The 27216-nt window shown below is 40.4% G+C and overlaps 2 protein-coding genes and 1 long non-coding RNA gene across 5 annotated transcripts in view; 2 read left to right on the top strand and 1 right to left on the bottom strand.

The window, feature by feature from the left end:
- Positions 1–27216, bottom strand: part of TDRD12 (tudor domain containing 12) — a 246959-nt gene that overhangs the window by 51982 nt on the left and 167761 nt on the right. The window contains exons 32-33 of one of the 2 annotated variants that reach the window (XM_044987024.1): positions 15622–15665; positions 10883–14169 (exon numbers count right to left, since the gene is read on the bottom strand). The exons of the other annotated variant lie outside the window; for it this stretch is intronic. Of the exons in view, the coding sequence (XP_044842959.1) occupies positions 15649–15665 (17 nt within the window). The 3' untranslated portion in view covers positions 10883–14169; positions 15622–15648. Of the gene's footprint in view, positions 1–10882; positions 14170–15621; positions 15666–27216 lie in introns of those variants that run through there. 2 annotated transcript variants of the gene reach the window in all.
- Positions 153–19780, top strand: SLC7A9 (solute carrier family 7 member 9). 2 transcript variants are annotated; one of them, XM_044987036.1, is made up of 13 exons: positions 153–290; positions 1324–1452; positions 5218–5365; positions 6719–6961; positions 7956–8081; positions 8439–8538; positions 10821–10865; positions 13675–13798; positions 15409–15512; positions 16283–16379; positions 17242–17391; positions 18132–18306; positions 19700–19780. In XM_044987036.1, the coding sequence occupies exons 2-13, from the start codon at positions 1348–1350 to the stop codon at positions 19762–19764; spliced, it is 1482 nt and encodes a 493-aa protein (XP_044842971.1). In that variant the 5' UTR covers positions 153–290; positions 1324–1347; the 3' UTR covers positions 19765–19780. The 2 variants fall into 2 exon arrangements, with proteins under 2 accessions (XP_044842971.1, XP_044842972.1); XM_044987037.1 differs by having other exon boundaries at positions 175–290; positions 1305–1452.
- LOC123349188 lies at positions 24925–26969 on the top strand. Its single transcript, XR_006573407.1, has 3 exons — positions 24925–25984; positions 26284–26387; positions 26660–26969. It is a non-coding gene; the product is annotated as an uncharacterized LOC123349188 (long non-coding RNA).

Raw genomic sequence — 27216 nt, 5'->3', positions numbered from 1 at the left:
GAAACAATTTGTACATAGAAATGGATCAAACCAATGAGGTTTTTACAAATAAACTAGTTCAGCTGTTCGTTTATCTTGGATTCATATCTCAAAGCTTCTTGGCTACACATTTGTTTAATAATTACCTTCTATAACCTCTGTACTTAAGATTCTTCCGCTTCTGATATTCAGCCTTCAGACATGGACATTCCCTGCTGATTAACTCTTAAATCTAACTGGAGCGGTGAAGAAACGCTACACACAAAGAGCTCGGTGGCCAGATTTATGACAAACAAATATAAAGAAATAAGGTAAGTACACATTGCTAACAATGTTTTAGACTAATATTCTCAATAAAGTTCTCTCTCAGGTAGGGAGTAAGGCACAGAATTGTAATAAAATCTGATGGCCCAAGTCCTGCAATCCTTATACAGGCAACATTTTCATTGAAGCCTGACTATTTCATTCGGTCAATTACACTTATTTGGAGCTTTTTTTAACTAGACCATCAGGTTGGCAGACAAAGTGTTTCTTAACAGATATTGCTGCTATAGGTAATCACATGCAGAGGCATTATTTTGATTTCTAACACCTTCTTGTGAAAAACTTTGTTGGATCATTGAGCTGAAGTAGTTACTACTGGCACGGTGTTTTGAACATTTAAATAGGGTGACCAGACAGCAAGTATTAAAAAAACAGGACGGGGTGTGTGTGTGGGGGGTGGTAATAGGTGCCTATATAAAACAAAACCCCAACTATCAGGACTGTCCCTATAAAATCGGGACATCTGGTCACCCTATATTTAAAGTACTACAGAACTGCTAAGTAGTATTATTCACCATATACAAAACATTGACCAAGAAATGTGGGTAGTTAAAACATCATGTACTAAATGTATTAAATTACAACTGCAAAATTTATCTTCAACATTTTGGTTTCCAGAAATTTAGATTTAGAATCAGATGGGATTTTTATTTGACTAGGTTTGGGAGTACCAGAATCTGTTCTCTCCTAAATTGCAACTTGCTTCATCAGTTAACAATACGTTACTTACACATTCTGGGAAACAGCCTAGTCCACATTTCTGTACCTAGTCTGAGTGTCCAATTAGCACGATTCTTGAACAAATGAATATTTATGCATGTGTTAATGATGGTGAAAAGGAGATGTACCAATATGCACAAGTGTGTGTATCTACCCTTTTGAAAAATTAGTTTTTACTACTATGAGGAAAAATAGATTAAATTTTTGTAAAATGTTTAAATTCATATTTGTATATTAATCTGACTGTAGAGAATAGTAAAATAAAACTAAATATTTGTTAGTTCTGTTTAATATCTATAGATATCTCAACATCAAATAAGCCAAATGGGTGAAGAAAACATGAGAAAAAGAAATGGAGAGACTAACAGGGAAAGAGATGAACAATCCATCCAAAGTAAAGAGTCCAAAACTATGAATCTACAGAAAGAGGCAAGAATGTTTTCTAAAATATTTACCTTAATCAGAGGGTTGTATAGCAATGCTAAATATATCAGAGAAGCACAAGTATTTCAGTTAGGTTGTGGTTGATTTCGGTGTTAGTAATAAGTAGAACTGGTTGAGAATTTTCTAACACAATATTTTCTGGCAGAAAATGCTGATTCATCAAAACAAAAAATTTTCAAGGAAATGTATCAATTTTTGATAAAACTTTTGCTGGGAAACTTTCTCAAGCTCATATAGGGGAGAGACACCCCAGGATAGCCAACAGCCTAGTGATTAAGGCACTTATCTGGGATGTGGGAGACCCAGATTCAAATACCCTCTCTTCCTGATTTGGAGTGGGGACTTGAACTGGTCTCGCTGATATCCCAGGTGAAAGCTCTAGCCATTTGACTATATAGTAGTTCTCTCTCTGACACAATGAATATTTATTGATATGAAGTGGAACAACTCCAACACAAGAGATTGAAAGAGAGACACCTCAGAACAGCCTGGTGTTTAGGGCACTTATCTGGGGTGTGGGAGACTCAGGTTCATGTCCCTGCTCCAAATCAAGTAGAGAAGGGACTTGAAACTGGGTCTCCCACATCCCAGGATACTGTCTATTTAGGTGACTCTTTCTTCCTTCTTCTCTCTAAAAATGTATAAGGTCCTAGGTCTGATGTGGAACAGGAAAACTTCTGAAGTCTCAAAAATTGTTATCTCCCAGCTCTAGTCATAAATCAAAGTTCCAATCGATTATATGAAAAAAAAATTGTGTTTATCTAACTCAAAGTCTGAAAACCACTTAAAAATTTGGTGAATGGCACACAGCAGATACAGTGACATATAGGGTAAACTTTTCAAAAGTGGCTAAGCCACTTAGGAGCCCAAGTTCCCTGGACTTTCAATAGGCGTAGGCTCCTAACTCCATTAGTTGCTTTTGAAAATGTTACGCATACTGTCATGTATCACAGTTCCTCATTCTCATTTGTGAGGATCTTAACTAGCCAATGGGTAACCAGTCAATTGCCATAGAGAATATCCCAGAACATTATGGAAGACAACAGAGAATTCAGCATTGTCGCTCATACCTCTCTAACCTGTAGAGCTCTCATTACACTGCTCACATGTTTTCAGTGCAGTCTTATTTCAATTAATATGTATTTATACACTGTATTCTCTAACCATTGACAGGAAACTACAATATCCCCTCCAATTTCTAAAAAAAAAATTCTCTGACTGGTCTCAAATATCTCATGGATCTCATGGTGGAAGAGATGTTTGTAATCCAGGTTTGGTGGTGGGAGGGAGCATGAGGCATCAAAATATCAATGAAAAACCAAAAGTCCATTGGTGGCTAACAGGGCAAATGGAAGAAGCCCATCCTATGGGGAAGATTTGATTTTTGGGGGGTGCCTTAATTTATGGTGGCTCAGAGTCGCATTTAATCTTAATCTACACTTGCATCTCAGGTCACTTTAGAGTAAGAGAGAGCACCTCCAACATGAAGAAAACTGTTCTAATCATCACTATTTTGTGTGTATATAACTTCCAGTATAAACAGTAAAGGGAGGAGACAGATCCCACATGGAACAAGAAAAGGGAGTAATTCTTTGTTTAGCAGCCATTTTGAGTTCTTATCAGCTGAGAGTCACTGAAGAGTATTTTGGGAACTCCTTACAGGGATCAGATTTTCAGCACAGAATACCAAAACACTTACAGGACCACACAGTGGAACTGAATCTTATTTTCTGAATCCATGTTCATCTGAAGGCCCTTACTGGCCAGGTGCTGAGTAAGTTCAACTTCCATTGTACACTTCATAGGAGTTGAGAGAACTCAGTACTTTGCAAGATCAGACCCTTAAACTTGTAACAAGCCTGGTACCGCGCAACTTGTATCCTTCCAGCAAGATCAGCATTTAGGAAAGGTCTGGCTATTTGCTTCAAACACCAGAAAGCTGCACACTAATACAGAAACCACAGTATTCAACTCACACATTTTTCTAGTGTTAATGGTTACAAATTGATTATATATATATCTTAGAATACTCCAAACAGTGCTTAAATCATTTAATAGTTTGTGTGCAATAAGTTTCACATGACAAACAGGCATGGGGATGCTCTTTTAGAGACAGGAGTGTGTGTATATTTGTTCTGCTCCCCACTTACGACATAACTGCAGTTAGTAAGGATAAAGGTGAACGTGTGGCACACTGTAAGCTGTAAATTATGCAGTTAATAGGTTCAGTTTTAATGCTGCAAACAAACAAGCAAAGTGCATTGTAATCATTATCCTTAAGTTAATTATAGATTCTCTCTTGTTCTAACAACTGACAATCCAGAAATACTGCAGTGTGAGAAAAATTCAGTATTGGCCAGTATGTCTGGTTAGTATTTGGAACACACATCACAGGATCTCACACATGGCTTTTTATTGCAGACAACAATAACAATATCATGAAAACTGTAATAGCATTTTGTTCTCACTTACTTCCATTCACTTTGTCTTCTAGTAACAGGATTGCAAAGAGTTTTTTTGGCCCTGAACATCACAAACAGGCATGCTGGAACAGTATGTTAGGACTGCATGTTCCTTAACTATCCACCAAAATTGTTGACTTTGGCCAAACTCCAAATGAGTAAAAATCTTGCACTTCAATAGCATGATCAAAATACAGAAACTAAATGGAATCCTACCCAGTTATGACAGAACATATTCTTGGTCTGAAAGTAGCAACTATGGAACACAGTATCAGGGATAGGATTGCTGTGCATTGTGTTCAATGGACAGATCAGATTTGTAGAGAAATGTAGTGGCACTTAGCTTAAGATCTGCTCACAGACCCATGTTTCTACTATAATTATCAGCTGTGAAACAGTTAGAATAGTGACATAAATTATCAACATTTCCATGGGAGGGGGGAAAACCTATATTAGCCAGGCTCTGCCTCTGCTTGTCTCCTTGTCAATAAAGCAATCAGTAGTCATGGGGCAAGCAAAGGATCATATAATAGTTAATATTTCAAATATTTACTTCTAAGTTTACCTGCCCTTATAGTGCCCTCTCTGATATCAGATGAGAGCAAAGTTAGTAAATTCCATTGTCAAACTAATATCTGTGTCTTGTCTGATCAGGATCTGATCAGGCTTCTTAGAATTTTAACCATGTAGGTTTCTGATTCCACAAACTAGTAACTAATTACTCTCATCAACTGAGCACAACTCTCTAATTTTTTATTTTCCCTCAGCATGGCCCCATTTTTCTACAGTGAATGCTGACAACTATCAATGTGATGTGTGCTTTGTACTAGGAAACAGATATAACATATGTCTTGTTTAAAACAAAAAGCATCTCAAAATACAGAAGCAATTTCAAGGCTATTCTAAAAACACAAGCCTGATGAATAAATTCAAAACTATTTTGCATAGCAGTCATCTATGGCCTATGAATATTTGCCAACAATCATTGAGGTCTACTGTTGTCTTTTGCCATTTCAGTTTATTGTATTTGTTTAGATACACAAGGTCATATTGAGTTTTTGAGAAAGGTGGCCATTATGCTGTATTATGGCATGTAAACATGTCTTAAAATAGCAGATATGCAGTTAAGTTGTGTGCATGTCTATCAATAGATCAATAAACAGAAGCTGCTTGTGTGATGCCAGAAAAATTACTAATGGTGACTGTTCTCTCATCTAACGGCATAAGGTAAAATAGCACAATAAGTTAACATTAAGTTACCTTACTGGAATATCTCATTCATTTCAAGGTGGGCCTGATCAGTGGGATCTGCGTTATTGTTGGTACAGTTATTGGCTCAGGCATCTTTATTTCTCCAAAGTCGGTACTTGCCAATGTTGGAGCTGTGGGGCCATGTTTAATCATCTGGGCAGCCTGTGGAATTCTTTCTACATTAGGTAAGCAAAAGAAAGGAAAAGTCTTTAATTTCCAGTTTTCCTCTTGTATTCCATTATGAAAATTAGATGGTTCTGCTCACATCAAACCAAAATGCTAGCCAGCCACTGTGCCCAGTAGTTGGGCAAAAACTTGCCACAAATTAAGCAGTTTAAAGAACATTAAGTATTAGAAGAAAATTATACAAGTCAAATTTTCACTTGACCTTTCGATCTAGCCTCCTATTTTGCATATCCCACCAAACGGGAGCACAAACAAGACATAATCTGCTCCCATTGAATGACAAAATAACCCAGTAATTTCAATGGGAGCAGAAGGCCCACAGTGCATACCTACCTCCACAATTTCATTGTACAGAGCCCTGTTTGCAGGTGTAAAATTAGAGGCTAGTTTTTTAAATTTGGCCTTAAACAAGTAATATTTACATGAGATGTTAAACATTAAAACTGGACATAAATTTACAGTTTCTTATTGTTGGGCTCTGAGAAAAAGTGATGCAACTTTCAGCAAGTTGCCATCCATAAGCTCAGGAATGCCAATTGTATTTGAAAGCAACTCCTCATTGTGCTTTGTGACTTGTGCTGCTTTTTTTCCTGAGTTTTCAAACTACTGAGCAGTACTGGGTGCAGTTTTCCTTTAGTCTGTTGTTTCCTAATAGAATTCTGAGTTTCTAAACAGAAAACTAAAATAGAAAAATTTGCCAAAAATATCTTAAGCTACCTGGAAGTCCAATATAATAAAGGGTTTAAAAAACAAGGAATTAATCCAAAAGAATAAGTTAGGAGTAAATTTCATGTTATAGATTAAAATTCTGAGTATGTAACAATTTAAAATATGAGTTTGTTATAATGTAAAGAAAATTAGCCATGAGTTTGTAATGCAATAAATGAGCAAAAAATACAATGCAATTTTGAACTAATTATACACACATCATGGAGCGAGGAGGTAAAACTCTCTCCTCTACATAGTCTGGAGGGACCTGTGTCTGGAATATTGCTTTCAGTTCTAAGCAACTAAACATAGTTAAGTTAGCAAGAATTGTTTACAAATTGAGTCTGCAAAAATAGTCTCAAATTAAGCACTCATAAGTATAAGATCTAATCAGTAACTTGTTAGTTTTCAATAATTTTCTAATTTACGGAACTGCCTTTGGCAAATTATAATTTTTTTAAAAATTCGGTCACTATTTACTTATATTATACAAATATAATGAAATATAGCATGTGTTTATAGCTATTTCTTTAGTTTTATATTAATTATAACGTTTAATGAGCTAATTAAAACCTAACATACCTTAAAGAAGTGTATGAACTAAAAGTACTTGACTATTAACTGCATTTCTTCTTTTTGTTCAGGTGCACTATGTTTTGCTGAGCTAGGCACAATGATCACAAAATCAGGGGGAGAATATCCTTACCTTATGGAAGCATTTGGTCCTATTCCAGCATATTTGTTTTCCTGGACTAGTTTATTGGTCATCAAACCCAGTTCATTTGCTATCATTTGTCTCAGCTTTGCAGAATATGCTTCAGCTCCTTTTTATTCAGGCTGTGATCCACCCGTTGTAGTCATTAAGTGTCTTGCAGCAGCTGCCATTGGTAAGATCCCTATTTTTTTTTTTAAAAGGGGGCTGAGTTATGAAACTGTGTAGCGTTCATGAATTATTTTTTCCAGGAAAGTAGTAGGAGCCTCATCTCTTAAATATTAAAACCTAGTATGCACAGAAAACTATACAGAAAACTGTATTAGTGGGAACAATTCTGCATTGGAAGAAGGCTAGACGATGACTAATACCTAATATATCTAATATCTTTGATAACACTGATAGAAAGGGTGGGTTTAACTTAAAGGAAGCTTCACTTCTAGGGTTAGAAGGTCTAAACAATCAGGTTTCTTCCTTATGCAGTTAGCTCGTACTCAGTAATAGGGCATATAGATAAGAAGCATGTGTATCTCTAGGAAACAATTAAAAGAACAAAATGGTTCAAGCTTGTATTTTGTTTTCTAGATCAGTGGTTCCCAAACTTGTTCCATCACTTGTGCAGGGAAAGCCCCTGGTGGACCGGGCCGGTTTGTTTACCTGCCACATCCACAGGTTCAGCCAATCGCGGGTCCCAGTGGCTGCGGTTCGCTGCTTCAGGCCAATGGGAGCTGCTGGAAGCGGCGCGGGCTGAGGGACGCACTGAGGGACGCACCGGGAGCCACGATCATCCGAACCTGTGAACGCGGCAGGTAAACAAACTGGCCTGGCCCGCCAAGGGCTTTCCCTGCACAAGTGGTGGAACAAGTTTGGGAACCACTGTTCTAAATCACAAGTTATCCCAACTTTTAAAAATATTTTTCAAGAGAGACTGCCAAGAAATCCTAAGTTTCAGAAAATTGTTCTCATTTAGAACAATCCATCAAATACAGGAAATTGCAATAATTACATGGAATTTACAAACCAATATAAGAAAGAAACAAGATATACAGATTTGAGTGTCTGAAGCGAAGATAAAAAAATTATATTGTGAATGTGTCTTTAAACTCAATTATTATAGTGCTATGATTTATGGCATTTAAACTGAGAAATATAATCTTTATTTCCCCTAGTGATTATTACCACAGTGAATTCACTGAGTGTGAAGTTGGGGAGCTATGTTCAGAATTTTTTCACTGCTGCTAAAATGATCATTGTCATAATCATTATTGTAAGTGGAATTGTTCTCCTTGCAAAAGGTAATTTAATTTTTGTTGGTTTTAGATTTACAAATATAGTAACTTAGAGAGTACTTTTGTTTCTGCCATGACTTGCTACTGGATCATTCACTGAAAAACAAAGCAAACAAGCAATGATCAGATTATTCTAATTTAATATGGTTTTGATACCAGATCCCGTTGACTGCCCTGTTGTCTTTTCAGAGGGAAAAATTCATTGTTACAGACCAATTAGGAAAAAAGTTACTATTTAAGTGTTCACTTTAACTGCCAAAGTGCTATACAAAATAAAAGATGATCATGAAATGTTACTTTCATTCAGTGGTGATTGTTTCATTTTGCCTCAGCATAGTTCAGTATCAATTGTTTCATTTGCAGGAAAAACAGAAAATTTTAAAAACTCTTTCAATGATGCTAAAATTTCTGCTGGTTCTATCAGTTTGGCATTTTATAATGGACTCTGGGCCTATGATGGATGGTAAGATTTTTTTATTACTGTTATCAATTACTATTTAAGAGTCTAACTGATTTTATCTCTTCTTGTAAAACTCACCTAAACATCTTATTTGGGAAAGTTGACGTTTGACTTTTTGTTATGGAGAATAATTGTAGAGAGCATTGGAAAAAGAGCACCACCACCTTAAAATAAAACCAAACAAAGCACCATGCCCTAGGGGGGAGATACCTGACTAGACCACAAGAGGATACATGGCATAAGGTGCTCAGATACTGTGGGGGTGAAGCTGGTGTAGGACCATAAAGTTACATTCTTTCCATTCATAAATTTGAGCCATTGCCCTAATGCCACTTGGAAGTTAGTTTGTTTTTAACCTCCTCACTCTACCATCACATACAAAACATTTTTCTGAAGTTGTATGAATTTTAGTATTCAAGAAATGTCAGACTGATCTATTAGCATTTGAGACTGAATCTTCTTTTAATTCAATGAACAGATATATCCTGAATAGAACATAGTGCAAGCTTCTATACACTGCTTCAATCCTACTCTGGTGGGACCATCTCTACAGATTTTCATGTCCTTAGCCTCTCTGTAACCACCGCCAATATGGGCAATCTATTAGTGCCAAATATATATGTGGCTATGGATATATTTATAGACTGTGTATGTATGAGTTCTTGATATGAACTAGGGAAAAACGCATTGGATTTTTCAGCCCATGTGGTTCATCTTTTATTACTATTTACTTCATGTTCCATTTCTCTTGTATTGAGAAAAAAAAAGGACCCCCTCGTGTCCAAAACAATATTTCCATATTCCCACATCTGTTTACCCACTGGGCTCTAAAGCCCTAGCTAAAAGTAACTGCTTTATGTTTAAAATATATGAAATTTGAATGCTTCTAGGTTTATTTTATAAAACTATTTCCCCACTATCCAACAGAAAACTACAGAATAGTATTTCCCAATACTTAATTATTTTAACTACCCAAGAAGTCTACACTTTCTGAATATATTTATGCTTAAATACCTTGCTGAATAGGGATCTTAATCTTTCAAGGTTACATTTTCAAACTCAAATGCCTAAAGTCAGGCATCTAAAATCCATTATTTAGCTAACAGCCTAAAGCTTATTTAGATGCCGAAAAACTGAATTGAATGTTTAATTTTAGCCACTCGGGTTTGAAAATTGGTCTCTAATATCTGTAGATAACTGCCAACTCTTTTCACATTTCTATCAATCACAGAAGCATAAAAAAACCACATCTGTTTCAATCCTCTACAATTATGTGCATAAAACAGTCTAGTTTAAAAAGTCTAGTGAAAATGAATATTTTAAATTTGTCATTCTGGTGGTTTAAAAAACTTTATAAAAATGTTCATGAAAGCCTTGTGGATAAGAGATTATATAACTTGCATTATTTAATTGCTAAATGATAGTATTTGCACGAAGGCACTAGGTAGGGTGGCCATACATTCCTTTTTTAAGCCCTGTTCCAACTTCTTTTTTTTTGGTGTGCAAAAGTGGGCATTTGTCCCATTTGCTCTGGTTGACTTGATCGGTTAGCAAGAGTAAACAGGAGAAATGCTTACTTTTGTCAAAAAAGTGGGGTGCAGTGCAAGGGAACATGCAGAGGGGGAAGTGGAGATGCTAGCCCCATGCGGGGGCTCGGGTGAACAGCTGGGGGTGTCCCATTTTCCCTTTGGGAAATATGGTCACCATAGCACTAAGGTTTGTAGTTGGTGTACAAATATTATTAGAAAAGATTGACGTTTTCCAGCACTTGTGAAGGTCACAAGCAACCTTGTGGCATGTGAGCTTTGTTGAAAACCTGCCATTAATCCAAGCAATTTGTCTGTCTGATGTACTGGCAGTACTCTAGCTAGATTCTTACACTTTGGCAATTACACATTACTTGAGCAATACACATTAACACCACACTCTGCTACAGCCCCTTCCTCTCAAAGCACTTACAAAAAAATCCACCCCCCTAAACCTTGCAATGCCATTGACATTATTCATCTCATATTACAGATGAGAAAAGTGAGGCATGGAGAGGTTAAGGGACTTGTCCAGTGTCACATAATGAAACAGAGAAAGACCTGGGTATAGAACCCAGATCTAATTCCATGTCATATGCTTTGCTTAAGTTAAGGAGCTTACCTGGTCTACACTTTTTTTTTCTTGTTAGAGGTTGAATAGCAGCAACAGTGATGTCAGAAATAAAGACCTGACTTTCAAGTAATTTGGCATTTCAGGATCTGATTACGAGTAACATTCTGCTAATGGATTTTTTGCAGGAATCAACTCAATTACATTACAGAAGAACTTAAAAATCCTTACAGGTGAGACAACCAAAAGATAACCTAGAAAGCAAGAAAGGCACAACTTCTAATGCCACTATCAGATCATTAGAAGTCTTAATAACAACTGCATATTTTACTCTCTCTCTGGTTAAGAACTGAGCACTCAGACGTTTTGGTGCTTGTTCACAAAGGAATAATTTTATTAGCATTTATTCTGTTTTTTACACTGATTATTGTATACTTGTGAATCATCTCTAATTAAGTATTCATTTCCATGACACTACAATGCAAAAGAGTACAGAGAATGAATGCTAATTAATTCTTTTCCATCCCCTTGCTGACTGCTACTTTGGATTTAATAGAGTATTTAATTTTTGGATTAGCATCCACACAGATTTCAGGGAGGTTTCAATCTTATTATTATCGAAATAAATAAATAGTGAGGAAAGCCCCTCTATAGTATAGAAAACTGCCTGAATACAGACTATATCATTCCCTTCAATGTGCATACACAATTCCCATTAGGAGTGAGAAGTTGTGTTCTAAAGTCAAGAGAAACTACCAAAAGTTAATTCAGAAGTAATCGCAGGCCTAGAGACACATGCATCAAGCTTCCTAGTCTCTTCTAGAAAATCTTGAGTGCACAATAGTTACATTAATGACAATTAAAAAAAGAGATTTCTTCCCAACCTGTAAAATGGGTTTCTCAAAGTGTAAGTCCAGTAACCCTGACTTCTCTTCACAGGTGATTGACAGGCAGTCAGCCAGTACAGAAAAAGAAGAGGCTCCCACTACAAGAAGTCACTGCTGCTAGTACACACAGAGGAACCAGGAGAGTGACTCCCCTAGAATTAATTCACTAAGAGAATTGGTTATCATCCAACACCAACTATGTGAAACAATAACAACTAGGTGGGCATATGGACTACTGGAGTTACTCTCCCAGAGATCAATTTTACAGATAGGGAACAAATCCCTTTTCTGAGCAAGTAGCCCCAGTAATCCATATGAGTGGGCTCTAAATATAAGTACCAATCAGCTGAACTAGGATGGAAAAAACCTCTGTGCCAAGACTCTTTAAAAATATACTGGATTAAACGAGTTTGTTGAATTTAGAATGTGTTGGCCAAAATTTGCATTAGATAAGGCAACAACATCCATATGCTTACTAAATTTTAATTAAACATCTGCACTTCCCGATGATCATGTAAATCTTGTTTACAGAGGCTGCCTCCTCCCCAATTTTCCTGCCCAAGAGGCAGCCTGTCCCTTGGTCTTGATGGGCTTTTACTTTGTTGAATCCACTTAGAAATCGATGATTTTCAAGATGCTTTGCATTTTTGCACTACAAAACAGTCTCAGTGGTAATCAGTTGACTGAATGATATTATCCTCCCTATGCAAATGCTTGAACCTGGGCAAGTACGTGCAGGATCCTTTCCTTTTGAGACATGCTTGGGAAGTCAAGATTTTTGAGGGGGTAGGGTACTCTTTTGGAAAGGAAGAACTTTCAGGCTTCAAAGAATGGCTGCTTTCCACAGGGATTCTTGTTCCTGTGGTCCTTAGAGAGGGACTGACCTCTGCAGTTAGGCCAAGTGAGAGAGGCAGCAGCTGTGGAAACTTTGGCTTCCAAGCCAGCTCTAGATCAATGAAGGCACAGGGGAGGGGAAGGCACCATCAGAGGGGAGCCAGCAGCAGGATGTCTGAATGTGGGGAGAAACTCATGTGCTTGTGGTGCCAGGAGAGACCAACATGGAGGGCTTTACTTTTATTTCTGTGAGCCAAGTTAGAAATAAGAGACCATCTGTTTATGAAAAAAGTAGCAGACATCTGTATTATTAGACTCGGCAGTCAGCTGGGTCTTCAGGTGGAAGAGAGACATGCCCAGGCATTTCAGGCCATAGGTCCCTTCTGTATCTGCTTACTGGCCACTGCAAAAAGAGCAGCTGATAAGGTCTAATTTTTATCCATGGTTTTGCATGCATCTTCCCAAGAAAAATAGTCCCTGCTAGGAGCTGCACATCATGCTCCTCATGCATGAGGCAAAACAGAAACTAGGCTCTATGCACAGTAGCACTACTCTGCCCTTGTGGAAGGGAACTCTCCTTTTCTTCTGACTCATCAGCTGCCTGCCAATCACCTGTGGAAAGAGGAGGAGCCATCAGTATGAATTACTTGAGGTACTGGCTGCAAAAAGAAATACCTGTGAATGTAGACTTTGTAAAAACAAATTTTATCAAATTGTAAGAGGAACAAAAATGTGTTGTTGTTAAATGGAAATAAAAACAGGGCAGGCTGGGGATTTACCCATTCCCCAGCAGTTGCAAAAATCCAGTAAATGTAACATATTGTTCTAGTCAGAGCACACATTGATCTGCTCTGCCAGATACAAGTGGGTCAGGTACAGTCAGATCCAATTTGTATGAAGTTGTGATTCACCTTTGCATCAATCCCATGAGTGAATAGCTACTATGTTATTACATGAGAACTAGAAAGTACATGCACTAGGAATACCCAACTGGAATTTCACTTTACTCAAGTTAGTGAAAAATGAGAACAAATAGCATAAATGTTGAAAAAGGAATTTAAATTTAAAAAATTCCTTCAATTTTAATCATCCATGATAGCATAAGTAACACAGGTACTGAATTCCTAAAAACGTGATTGTCCTGAACAGCGATCCTTCAGTCTTAACACAATGATTCATATACAATATTTACTAGTTAAGGTATCTGTGATTTTTTTTAGAATCCTAAATTTGAACTAAAACAGGAAAGCGTCTACAGTCCATTATAATAAAACTGCCTAGTGGTTTAGAAATGCTGATACTATGTTTTTACATTCTGTAGAAATCTACCACTTTCTATAATCATTGGAATCCCATTGGTTTCAGTTTGCTATGTTCTGATTAATATTTCATATTTCACAATAATGACTTCAACAGAACTTCTGCAGTCCCAGGCGGTCGCTGTGGTAAGCAACTTTTCATTTTGTGATTAGAAGTACCAAGTGAGACACTATTTTTGTTGCAGGACTGAGTCCAATCATAAAAAAAACAACTAACTTTCTTAGCTTTCAGAAAAGAATTTTTCACTACCATTGTACATTTTTTAACTCTATCAATATTTTAATTATGTCACAGAGGTAAACGTATCTTTTTTGAAATTGGTTTGTAGAAAGTGACAATTTAGTATGCATGAGACATCTTATCTTCTACAGGAAATCTTCAGTGTATTTGCCGTTTAGTGATGCTCTTACTCCACAATGCTTAGTGAGGGGGACATGACAATTATTTTCACTGGTAAACATCTGAATCCCTGGTTGTATCCATCTCTACATTAGTTCTGAGGGGAAAAGAACAAACAATTCATGACATGCTGCATTCTGCATGCACAGCACAGTGAAGAAGAGCATCCATGCAGAAATATTTCATATATCAATGAACATTGTACATACAGGCAAATAGACACTTGCTTTTAGAGAGCTGGATTCTGGTATATTTCAATATCCTGCCTATTCTCAAAAATGGCTGCAGAGCAGAGATTGATGCAATGTGCATGCATACTTTACTTCAAATGCAGCTAGATAATCTGATTTTAGGATTACTAGTCTTGAGTGCCCCATCAACATATTATTAAATTATATCAATGGTATTACATCAGCTACTATTAAATTGATCAAACTGGATCAACACTGACAATATAAGCCTGCAGAAATATCTCATTTGATCTCAGAAGCTAAGCAATGTCAGGGCAGGATGGCAGGTTACCCAGAAAACATAGGGTACTTAGGAATGAGTGATATGGTTGGCATTTGTGATAAGACATGTAAGAGAGGCCCTGAGACTCACCTATATTTAAGCTCCCATGCCACTTTTGGCAAAGGTAAGGCTGTTAGTGCAGGTATCTTAATCCGATTCCAATTTGACATGTTCAGTATCTAAATTTCCTCTACTTTCAGTTGGATGTGATACTCTTAGGGTAGGTCTATACTTACCTGCCGGGTCGACGCGTAGAGTTCGACTTCTCGGAGTTCGAACTATCGCGTCTAATCTAGACGCGATAGTTCGAACTCCGAACACGCTCCCGTCGACTCCGGAACTCCACCACCGCAAACGGCGGTGACGGAGTCGACAGGGGAGCCGCGGACTTCGATCCCGCGGCGTCTGGACGGGTGAGTAGTTCGAACTAAGGTAGTTCGAGTTCAGCTACGCTATAGCGTAGCTGAACTTGCGTACCTTAGTTCGACACCCCCCCCTAGTGTAGACCAGGCCTTAGATTCTTGTCTTAAATTGCTGTATAGTAGCATTGGATCATAGTAACACAACTATTGTGTTGTAGTCTCAAGGTTCTTTCATTAGAATGGTAGGTGAAATAATTATTGTATATAGTTTGCAAAATAATTTGGGATAAAAGCAAGCTATGTAAAATTATATTAATATAGATTTTTTGGAAAGGTAAAATATATTTTTAAAGTTCATTTACTGTATATCTGATTGGTTCCTACCCCAGTGGACACACTACACAGTGGAAAAGTGATAAATGTTATATTTACGTGTCTATATTTTAATCCTCTGCTCCCAGACATTTGGTGATCGGGTCCTCTATCCAGCTTCTTGGATAGTTCCTCTCTTTGTGGCCTTTTCTACAATTGGAGCAGCCAATGGGACCTGTTTTACTGCTGGCAGGTAAATTTCAACTCTAAATAGCAGAATACATAATTGGATTTACAGATAGAAGTTATATAATGTCTTCTAAGTCTAGGGTTTAATTTAAACAAATGATTGAACAAAATACCTGCAAACTTAGTCATGTAGCCCATCCTCAGCAATGACCAGTAGCTATGAAAGGTTGAGAAAGTTAGAAAATAAGGGATTAAACATTTTCCTAAAATGCCTGTAAACAAGTACAGGCTTCTTTCAGCTAAAAAAACCAGTTCTTTAAAAATAACAGTCACCTGAAAATAAAAAATTAAAGGTTATATCTTGAACTAGTTTTGTGTATGTACAAATATTTGAGAGGTTTGCAAAACATCATACTTCACAAGGTTTCTAAATCCCTAAAATCATACAACGTGAAATTACATTTGTGCTGAAAATGTTATGTGATGAATTTTTTTTAAGGGAGAGGAAAACAATGGTTTGCTCGGAATTAATGAACTAGTTTCACTTCTGTGCTCAATGGAGTTAGGCACTTGTTTTGAATGCAGTTATAATTCCTCCTCCACAACCAGTGTGATTGTTCCCTACACTCTAGCAATATTAAATTAGCCTTGATGCACTTGAGAAGCATATATAGATATTACTTAGTTAGATGTAGCCATATAAAAAGATCTATATTAATAGTTAAATGGCACTCTGTGAAGTATATTAAGTATTTGGAATTATCTGAAAAATAGAGCCACTTGAATCTGTGTAGATGCCCCACTAACCAGCTTAACGTGTTTTTGTTTTGTCAGACTTGTTTATGTAGCAGGTCGTGAAGGGCACATGCTAAAGGTGCTGTCTTACATTAGTGTTAAACGTTTCACCCCAGCACCTGCTATCATATTTTATGTAAGTATGAATGCTAAGCAAGAAATAAAATTTTCAGCTAAAAAAATCTAATACACTCAGATGTGAAGTTAGATTGGCTCTTCAAAATGTCACAATGGTGATCTCAACATGCTATCCCTACACATACTTTCATGCACATGTAGTTACATATACAGGGAAATAGCTGAAATATTCTTTTATACATCAAAAATACTATGTAATACATAAAAACAGATAAACTTCAATCTAACTCCATACCAGATGCAGATTCTCCATGTTTTAAAGTTCATAGAATTGAAATGTTAAAATGCAACTCCTTCAGTTTTAGGAAAGAAGGGTACTGACAGTGAAAATGAGCTATGTAGAGTAAAATTATCTTGATGGTCAACCTGTCTCACTGCAGAGTTTCTGTGAATACAAGAAATCTAGGAATTTTTTTTTCCTGAAAACTTTTATGGCCTGTAAAATAGGTGTCATAAATTTGACAGATTGATTATGTATATATGTAGCATCAATACGAACACTTCATCATGCTTAGCAAGTAGGTTTATACAAGCAGGAAAGATGATTTGTATCGTGTTGGCACATATCTTGCAAGCACTTATGCGCATACTTAACTTCAAGCATGACTTTAATGGGATTACTCATATTCAAAATTAAGCACAATGTTTGCAGGATCAGACGATTCTCAGGAAAGGGTGCCAAGTATGCTGAATTTTTACTGAATCTTCACCACAAAGCAGAACAAAAACACATACACTCATCATATATGGGATCAGACTGAATGTAAAACTGTGCCCTCCATAAAAGTGAGAGCGCCATTCTTCCTTGCTACACCGACCATCTTATCAAGTCCACATTAATTTTCATATTTTATTTTTAGGGTGCCATTGCTATTATTTATATCATCCCTGGAGACATTAATACACTCATAAACTACTTTAGTTTTGCCGTCTGGATATTTTATGGTTTGACTGTATTTGCACTCATAGTTATGAGATTTACAAGAAAAGAGCTCAAAAGACCAATCAAGGTAAGTTCAGTACTAGAACACATTTCTAAACATAATAAAAATGAATCAATCATGGTCCTCATGATGGTACGAAAAGTGGCTCTCCACTACTGGTATTCATCCACCCCCATTAACAAGAAGGCATGGACTTGTCCAGGGAGTTTGGAATATTGAAAAACATACTGGAGAAGTCGATCCTCTTCCTTTGAAGATCGTTTTGTCCCAGGAAACTACTACTTAGTATAGTTCCTTTTTCTGTTCCCTTGAGAATGAACAGAGAGACAGGCAGAGGGTCAGAGAAGTACAGGTCTTGGCATCTTGTCCATACTGACACACCTCTGCTGCCTGCTATAGTGAAAGGGTGAGGGAAAAAGGAAAGAAATCTAGCTGCAGATAATGAAGAAGGGGTGGGAGGCTGCAACCAGAGTGACCATGATAGGTCAGAATGAGTTGGGGGCAGGATCCTTCTGGAGAGTTCATCCTATTGAAGTTCAGGTTTATGATTTACAGTGAATTCATTACAGTTCTAGCAGAGTGGTCTTGGTCTGTGACATAGCCAAACTGACCCTCTGCTGCTGCTGACCCTCTCAACCACTTCACTATTTTCCTGAACACTCTTCTGAATATTCCTTAAAAAATATCAGGAACAAGTAGGTAAAAATAACTTCTCACGTTCGACAAGCTATGTAGTAAAGGTATGCAATATCAAGAAAAAATGGCCACATAATTTGCTGAATACTTTTGTGCTTTGTTTATTACAGATACCTATCGTCATTCCCGTCTTAGTGACAATAGTCTCCATTTTACTAGTTTTGGCTCCAATTATCAGTGAACCTGAATGGGCATATCTCTACTGTGTTTTATTTATTCTTGGAGGACTTATATTTTATGTCCTTTTCATTCATTTTAAATTCAACTGGGCTCAAAAAATATCAAGTAAGTACATATATTACAAGTGATTTGCAAACAAAGATTTCCATTAAAAAAAGGCATACAACAGGATACCTCTAAGATGTAGCAACCACTCTTTTCTTCCCTGAGTAAAAATTCTCTTTATATTCAACCATCACATCTAACTTACACAGAGAGAGGCATGATCTTTTGATATAAGCATAGCAAAAATTGCTAGGAGCTATTGAATTCTAATTCAAGCTCTTTGGCACATTACATCTTTGCTTCATTTTTTTCCTGTGTACAAATTGAGATAACAAGATTTGATGAGATTTAGTTCATAAAATGCTTTGAAGAAAAGTTACACATATCAGTGTATCAGTGCAAAGGCTATATAAAATAGCTTACCGCAGGTTTCCACTGGCAATATCATTTTAACTTTGTTTTTATTTAAGGTGAAATTTTGAACCGTTCAATTCTCCTGGGTAATTTAGAAGTCGAAATAAATTGGAAATGCCCTGGCCAGTAACTGAAGTGACTTTAAATACACCTAGCTATTTTCTGTTCTGGCACTTACCTTGCACTCAGATCTCTTTCAAGATTTAGTATCTTCACAATCAGTCTAACAAAGACAAAATTAACAGCATGAAATGGAAACTAAAATGACAGCCTTAGGGCGTGTGTACAGAGGATTAGTGTGCAGCAAGCTGGGACGTAAATATACAGTGCACTAGTTTGCCATGCGCTGATTGGACATGTGGACCCTTCTACCAGGCACTCAAAATTCCACAGTGTGCAAGTGAGAGGAAAATGATTATGTTTTAAGCAGTGCCCTTACAAGTCTGATTATGAAGTGACTTACAGTCTTCTTTAAAAGTACAATTCCTATCTATTTTCTGGGGGAAATGGAAGATGCAATGAGACACTTTAGAAAGGGAAAGTGGGACTGGTTCTAAAAGGATATAAATCCCACAACATTATTGGTATTCCTTAAAAAAAATCCATCTGTCCACAAAACTAAAGTTACTTTATATTACATAATGAAAGGCAGCGTGGTCTACTATAATGAGCACAAAATCAGGAGCCTGGAATTTCTGAATTAACATCCTAAATCAGAGGTGCTGGAACAATTTGTACATGGGGGTGCTAAGAGCCATTGAACCAAACTGTAAACCCTGTATATGATGGAAACCACTTCAAGCCAGGGGGTGCTGCAGTTTCAGAACCTATGTCCCAAATCTGCTACCAATTTACTCTTTGGTCATAGGCAAGTTTTGTCTTCCCCGTCTGTAGAGTGGGGAAAATAAATGCTTATGCATGTAACATTACATTGAGTTACTGAAATGGTGTAAACTTGACCTAAAATATACAGTTAACATTGCCAAAAGCCTTTTAAAACTTGTGTTAAACATCTCTAACCACAGTAACTTATTTTCAGGGCCCATCACCATGTACCTTCAGATGCTTCTAGAAGTTGTTCCGCCAGAGAAAGTTCCTGAATAAAGAGATTTGATTTCCAGTAGTCTATTTTTAAGTACTATAATGTTTGTGAGGTAGCTTGAATAGTATGAATGTTTATGCTTGCTAAATTCATACTTTTTCATCCTGATGTGCAGTTTTATATTTGCAACAATTATAATTTATGAATATGTTTTCAATATTATCTTAAGAACATGAGAATCAGAAGTTTTCTGTGCCTGGAGTTCTATCTAGATCTGGATGGCTTCATTGTTTTGACTGCTACTCTGCTAATATGTTAAAGTGAACTTAACATATTAGCAGATTGCACATACATAATAGGAACTATTTTCAGCTATAGTAGTGGTGAATAAAGAGAAATTCATTCACCAGTAAAGGAGTTTGTCCGAATCCCTCCTCTTCTGCCATCCTGCTGAAAGGATTTATAGCATGATCTATCAGGAAAAACAGGCAAAGCATAGTGAAAGCTTAAGTGCTTATTAGGCTGACTCCAACCTCAACCTGTCAGGTAGATCAAAAGCTGGAAATCCCCAGAAGAAAAGACAAGGAAAACAGAAAGTGAAGGTTGCAGGCATGCACTGGAAAACGCTTAACTAGTGAGTAACTTTCCTTTGTTGATTGTTTCCCTTTCCCTCCATCCTGCTGGAAGTATAGAACAGTAAGCAGACAAAGCAAGAAATATTCTAAGCAAGGAGGTGGGTTTTTCCAAGATGCAGCTTGAAGTACATTACAGCCAAAATCTGCCTTCACAGAGGGCTCAAGGTCCACTCAGGAGTGACTGATGAAGGCATGAGGTGAATAATAGGTGGTGGTCCTGCAGTTCCTGAAGTCTATGGCTTTTGCTCTCCCTAACCAAGAAGTAGACAGGTGGAGTGTCCTTTCTGAAAGTGGGGGGGATTTAACTACCCATTAAGTCAGATTTACATGTACTTTCAACATACTGCAAGTAGCAGCAAATAAAACTTGATAGCTGTCTTTACATCTAGAGAGTGTGAAGAGTGCACTTGAGGCTGGAAGAAAGGTTCAGGTAAAAGGTGGATAGAACACCTTTTAGCACACTTTCCTTGGGAAAGAATTCTGGAAGCAAATGAAATACTAACTTGTTTAGAAACACTGCAGATAAGCAGGATTGAAAAGGAATGTGAATCCCCCCAACACAAGCTGAAATAATAGTAACTAGCAGGGTAATCATGAGCGTTCACATAGTTCCAGGGTTATAGCTCTCAGCAGTTGAAGAGAGAACAGCAGAAATTTTTAAGGACCCATGAAGGTCCCACTGAAAGAAAATGGCTCTGAAATTGGGTTTTTAGGCCAAGAAACTTGGCAGCATATGCATTGGATCCCAAGGAAGCAAACCCTCCAAGAGCCCCTAAAAGCAGAGACCTGTATTCTGATGGAACATAGCTTGTTGAAACCCGCTAGGATATATTCTAAGATATGCTAAAGGAAAAAAGGAGGAAGAAGAAATCTGTTTCTAGAATGATCAGTCGGAAAAGGTCGCCCAGATTCTGGAGTATGTCTCCTTAGTCAAAGTTTTCTGACTATTCAACAAGACCTTAGCAATGTCACACGAGAAATAATCTGCTAGGAGCAGAGATCACTCATCCTCCAGCTTGTGAGGTTCATAAAGGCTAGGTTGTGGAAGGGAACTGAACCTTGACAAACTTAAGTCTGGGCAGAGAGAAAGAGACACTCTGGCCCACTGAGATGGCTAAGAGTTCACAGAACTAAGTCCTCTGTGATCACCTAAGGAGGGATTAGAAAAAGGTCTCTGCTTTGTCTGTCCTGATCTTCGGCAGTAAGAGAATAAGAGGGAACGTATATCTAAACTCCTTACTCCAATCCCAGGAAAAGGCATCTAATTTCATGGCCACAGGATCAGAAGAGTGGGAAGCCGCAGCAGCTGGGGAGGTTAGGTACCTGTAGGCGAACAAGTCCGTTGAGAGTGTGTTCCACCAACGACTAAGTGAGATGTATACATCTAGCTGCAAACTCCATTTCCCTGGAGATAAGGAATTCATTATTTGATCCCAGCAGGAGACTGGAGAACTGGAGGCCCAGATTGTGGTCTGCCACTATCCCACTCCCTGACCAAAGAAAGAACAGGGGTTTGTACGAGAAGAAAGATTATGTACTGTAAATGTCAAGTGTCGGAGGGGTAGCCGTGTTTGTCGCTTTTTACAGATCCAGACTAAGAGTCCTGTGGCACTTTATAGACTAACAGATGTATTGGAGCATAAGCTTTCATGGGTGAATACCCACTTCGCCAGATGCATGACATACGTCACGTGAGTCTGACAAAGTGGGTATTCACCCATGAAAGCTTGGCTCCAATACGTCTGTTAGTTTATAAGGTGCCACAGGACTCTTTGTTGCTTTGTACTGTAAATGCATGCTCAGCACACCAGAGCTGGAGAATTTTGCCTAACTACCATAAAGGGGTGGTACTTGCGCCTCGTGGCCATGGCTCCTCCTCTAGCTGTATGAGGCAGTGCCGCCCTGATCCCCCTCAGTTCTTTCGCACCAAATGCCCAGAGACTAGACTCTGATGCAGAGGGGGCAGATGGTGGGTCATGGAATACACATCTGCATCACATCTTGGAGACCCACAGTTACAGTATGTAACCTTTTCTTCTTTTCCGATTAGATGCGGCCATGTATTTCATTTCCGTGACTTGTAAACAGACTTAGTCCCACTTTGTGCAGATCCTATTTAAACAAGGCCTGAAGGACCACCTTCCCAAATTTTGCATCAGCTCTTGATCCCACAATAATGGCATAATGATTAAAAAAAAGTATGCATTGATGACCATGTGGAAACCCTGCAAATATCCAATATTGAAACATCACTTAAGAATGCTATTGACATAGCTTACACTCTCACAGAATGAACTTGCACAGTACAGGGGGTGTGGCTGAAACTTTCGTATGCAGACCCGATGCAGGAAAAGACAGTTACCTTTCCATAACTGGTGTTCTTCAAGATGTGTTGCTCACGTCCATTCCACAATAGGTGTGCATGCTCGCCACGTGCACTGGTGCCGGAAGTTTTTCCCTTAGCAGTACCTGTAGGGGAGCGCCATGAGCGACCTCTGGAGTGGCACCGCTATGGTGCGGTATCTGGGGCGCTGTGCGCTCCCCCAACCCTGTTCCTTCTTGCCAGACAACTTCAACAGCGGGGAAGGAAGGTGGGATGTGGAATGGATATGAGCAACAGATCTCAAAGAACACCAATTACTGAAAGGTAATTGTCTTTTCTTCTTCAAGTGATTGCTCATGTGCATTCCACAATAGGTGATTCCAAGCTATATCTGTTGGAGGTGGGTAGGAGTTCACAGACACTCGGGATGAAGCGCTGCCCTGCTGAACCCGACGTACTCTCTGGTTTGGGAGATTATCGCATAATGCAAGGTGAACATGTGGACCGATGACCATGTGGAGCTCTACAGATGTCCTGAATAGGGACATGGGCCAGAAAAGCAGCCGATGAGGCTTGCGCCCTAGTCAAGTACGCTCTCACAATCGGTGCGGGTGAACGGATACACAAAGTGATCCAGTTGGAGAGCCGCTGAGTGGAGATTGGCCAACCTTTCATGCGTTCAGCCATGGCGATGAACAATTGTGAAGACTTCCTGATTGGCTTTGTACATTCCAGGTAAAAAGCCAGAGCCCATCTCACATCCAACATGTGGAGATGGTGCTCCTCACTGGACACATGAGGTTTGGGAGAGAGCACTGTCAGGAAAATGTCCTGGCCCATATGATAGGTGGAGACCACCTTAGGGAGGAACGAAGGGTATGGGTGGAGCTGGACCTTATCCTTATGGAACACCGTGTATCGGGGTTTGGAGGTCAGGGCCCAGAGCTCCAAGACCCGTCTAGCAGACGTGATCACCACCAGAAAGGCTACTTTCCACGAGAGGTGTGACCAGGAGCATGTAGTAAGCAGATCAAATGAAGGCCCAGTTAGCCTGGCCAGCACCAAGTTCAGGTCCCACTGGGGAAATGGGGGCTGTGACAGACCCAGACCAGTGGGGTACAGGAGTCTGGTAGAAGGCAAATATACTGGTCACTGGATGAGTAGTTTTCTGTTCCCTGAGTGACCAGAGCAGGGGCTGCACTAGAGTAATCAGGAACCTGCTAGAACCAATTAAGGCAGACAGGCTGATCAGAATACCTGCAGCCAATCAAGGCAGGCTAATCAGGGCACCTGGGTTTAAAAAGGAGCTCACTTCAGTTTGTGGTGTGCGTGTGAGGAGCTGGGAGCAAGAGGCACAAGGAGCTGAGAGTGAGAGGGTGTGCTGCTGGAGTACTAAGGAGTACAAGCGTTATCAGACACCAGAAGGAAGGTCCTGTGGTGAGGATTAAGAAGGTGTTTGGAGGAAGCCATGGGGAAGTAGCCCAGGGAGTTGTAGCTGTCATGCAGCTGTTACAAGAAGCACTATAGACGGCTGCAATCCACAGGGCCCTGGGCTGGAACCCAGAGTAGAGGGCAGGCCTGGGTTCCCCCCAAACCTCCCAACTCCTGATCAGACACAGGAGGAGTTGACCCAGATTGTGGGTTCCACCAGAGGGGAAGATCACTGAGGTGAGCAAATCTGCCAATAAGCGCAGGACCCACCAAGGTAGAGGAGGAACTTTGTCACAGGGCTACATACAGAAAGAGGTGATCCAAGCCCTTAAGAAACTGACCAGTCATAGCATGAGAGAATATTGTCTGGCCCTGCACTGGTGGATGGAAGGCCGATATGGCTGCCAGGTTCACCTTGATGTACAAGGACGCTAGGGCCTGGGCTCTAAGATGAAGGAGGTGGTCTACTATAAGCTGGATCGGAGCAGCCACTGGCGGGATGCCCCAATCAGTGACCAACCGGGGAAAACCGAGACCATTTCAACAGGTAGGCCTGACGTGTGGAGGGCTTCCTGCTCTCCAGGACACACTGAACTCCTTCCAAGCAAGTCCTCTCCTCCTGGCCTAACCACTGAGCTACCTAGCCGTGAGGCGGAGGGCTGCTAGGTTGGGGTGGAGAAGGTGACCTTGGTCCTAGGAGAGCAGGTCCGGGTGGGCTGGCAGGCAACGGCCACAGCGGGGCAACTGCCAAGCTCGTGAGAGTCCCGTACCAATGCTGCCTGGGCCATGCCAGGGCGATCAGAAGGACATGGGCCCTATCCATCTTTATCTTTTCCAAGACCTTGCCGATCAGTGGAATTGGGAGAAAGGCATAGAAAAACTGACCCAACTAGGACAGAAGGAAGGCATCCCAACCCTCCCCTGGAGCCGAAGCAGGGACACCTGCGGGTCATGAACAGATCCACCTGGGGAGTGCCCCACATTTGGAAAATCCTGTGCACTACGTCCAGGTGCAGTGACCATTTGTGCTGAGAGGATAAGTCCCGGCTCGGCCGATCCCCCCAAGAGTTTTGGATGCCCGGTAGTTGGTGGGCTTCCAAGTAGATATCATGGGCTATGCAGAAGTCCCACAGCCTGAGGGCTTCCTGGCAGAGGGCTGAGGAGCAGACTCTGCCTTGCCTGTTGATGTACAACATCGGGTCTGTGTTGTCCATGAGAACCCTGACCACTCTGACCACTCGCTAGGCATGAGCAAAAAGCCCCGCAGACTAGACGGACTGCCCTGAGTTCCTTGACGTTTATGTGCAGGGCTAGGTCCTGCACAGACCACAGACCTTAGGTCTGGAGGTTTCCCACATATGCTCCCCACCCCAGGTCCGACGAATCGGACACCAACTCCACAGTCGGTGACCGGACCCTGAACGGGACCCCTTGGAGCATGTTCCCCTAGAAGGACCACCAGCGTAGGGAGGCTATTACAGGTTTGGGCACAGTGAGAACTTTGTCCATCCTGTCTCTGGATTGGGAGAATACCGAGACCAATCAGAGCTGAAAGGGCCCCATCCTGAGTCTGGTGTGATGAACCACGTACGTGCACACTGACATATGACCCAGCAGTTGGTGGCACGCTCTGGCAGTCATCACGGGAAACCTTGTGACCACACCAATGAGCTCCCTTAGGGTTTCAATTCCGTCTGGTGGGAGGGAGGCTGATAAGCTCTGGCTGATGTCGCGTCCAGAATCGCCCCAATGAACTCTTAAGCATTGCACCGGTACCAATGTCAACTTGGTGTTGTTTACCAGCAGTCCCAGTGTGGTGTGTGTGGACAGGAGAAGTGTTATGTGATCCCATACTTGTGACCTGCAGCTGCCCTTGACCAGCCAGTCATCAAGGTAGGGAAAGATCTGGACCCCCGCCATCCCTACCCCCCCCAAACGCCTGAGGTAGGCCACTACCACAGCCATACACTTTGTGAAGACTCTGGGAGCCGTCGATAGGCCAAACGGGAGGACAGTGAACTGATAGTGCTCCTGCCCTACTGTGAAGTGGAGGAAATGCCTGTGGCCCTCGAATATATGAATGTGGAAGTACGCATCCTGTAGATGGAGGGCGGTGTACCAGTCTCCAGGATGGGGATGATGGAGGTTAGAGAGACCACGCAAAACTTGAGCTTTATCATGTACTGTTTCAGACCCTGCAGGTTCAGAAGGGGCCTGAGCCCCGCTTTGGCCTTCGGGAGGAAAGTACATAGGTGGTTGGAGAAGGGAAGGTCCGATGAATCCCTGGCACAAACTGGTAAGTCGTCCCTGGGCATCCCATCAAAACTGGCACTTACCCACCTGCTTGCCCTTAGAGGGCGCTGGCCGGGATTGCCTTTGTGGGCGCTTTTTATAGTCCCTTGATTTTTTATAAGGGGGCTGGTATCTGGAGTGGGTGGACTGACTGGGAGACTGCTACTGTTTGAACTTGGTCCTGGCCGGGGCCAGGACATAGAGACAGAGGGTCTTTAATGTTATGTGGGAGTCCTTAAGACTGTGTGACTTCAGGTCTGCTTGTTCTGCAAACAGGGCCTTGCCATCGAATAAAAGGTCCTGCAAGGAATTCTGTGCCTCGCTGGACAACCCAGACAGCAGGAGCCACGACGCTCTCCTCATGGACACCGTGGAGGCCATAGACCGTGCAGAGGTATCCACGGCTGCCTGAAGAGCTGCTCTAGCGGCAGCCATGCCCTCCTCAACCAGAGCCTTAAACTCCAGCTTATCACGCTCCTGGAGGGAGTCCGCAAATTTGGGCACTGAACCCCACAAATTGAAGTCATATCTGCCCAGAAGGGCTTGGTGGTTAGCCACCCTCAGTTGGAAACTTGAGGACAAATAAATTTTTCTACTGAATAAATCTAGTCTCCTTGAGTCCTTATTCTTAGGAGTAGGAACGGATTAACCTTGATGCTCCCTAGAGTTAACCGCCTCGACCACTAGAGAGTTGGGGGCGGGGTGGGTATACAGATATTCATGCCCCTTGTCAGGCATGAAATATTTCCGTTCTGCTTTCTTAGAGATGGGGGGCAAGGAAGCCAGGGTTTGCCACAGGGCATTTGAGATCTTTGCCACCCCTTCATGGAGTG

This window comes from Mauremys mutica, chromosome 14, assembly GCF_020497125.1.
Source record: "Mauremys mutica isolate MM-2020 ecotype Southern chromosome 14, ASM2049712v1, whole genome shotgun sequence".
In the NCBI taxonomy this organism is placed as follows: Eukaryota; Metazoa; Chordata; order Testudines; family Geoemydidae; genus Mauremys; species Mauremys mutica.
This window is presented reverse-complemented; position numbering and strand designations above follow the sequence as displayed.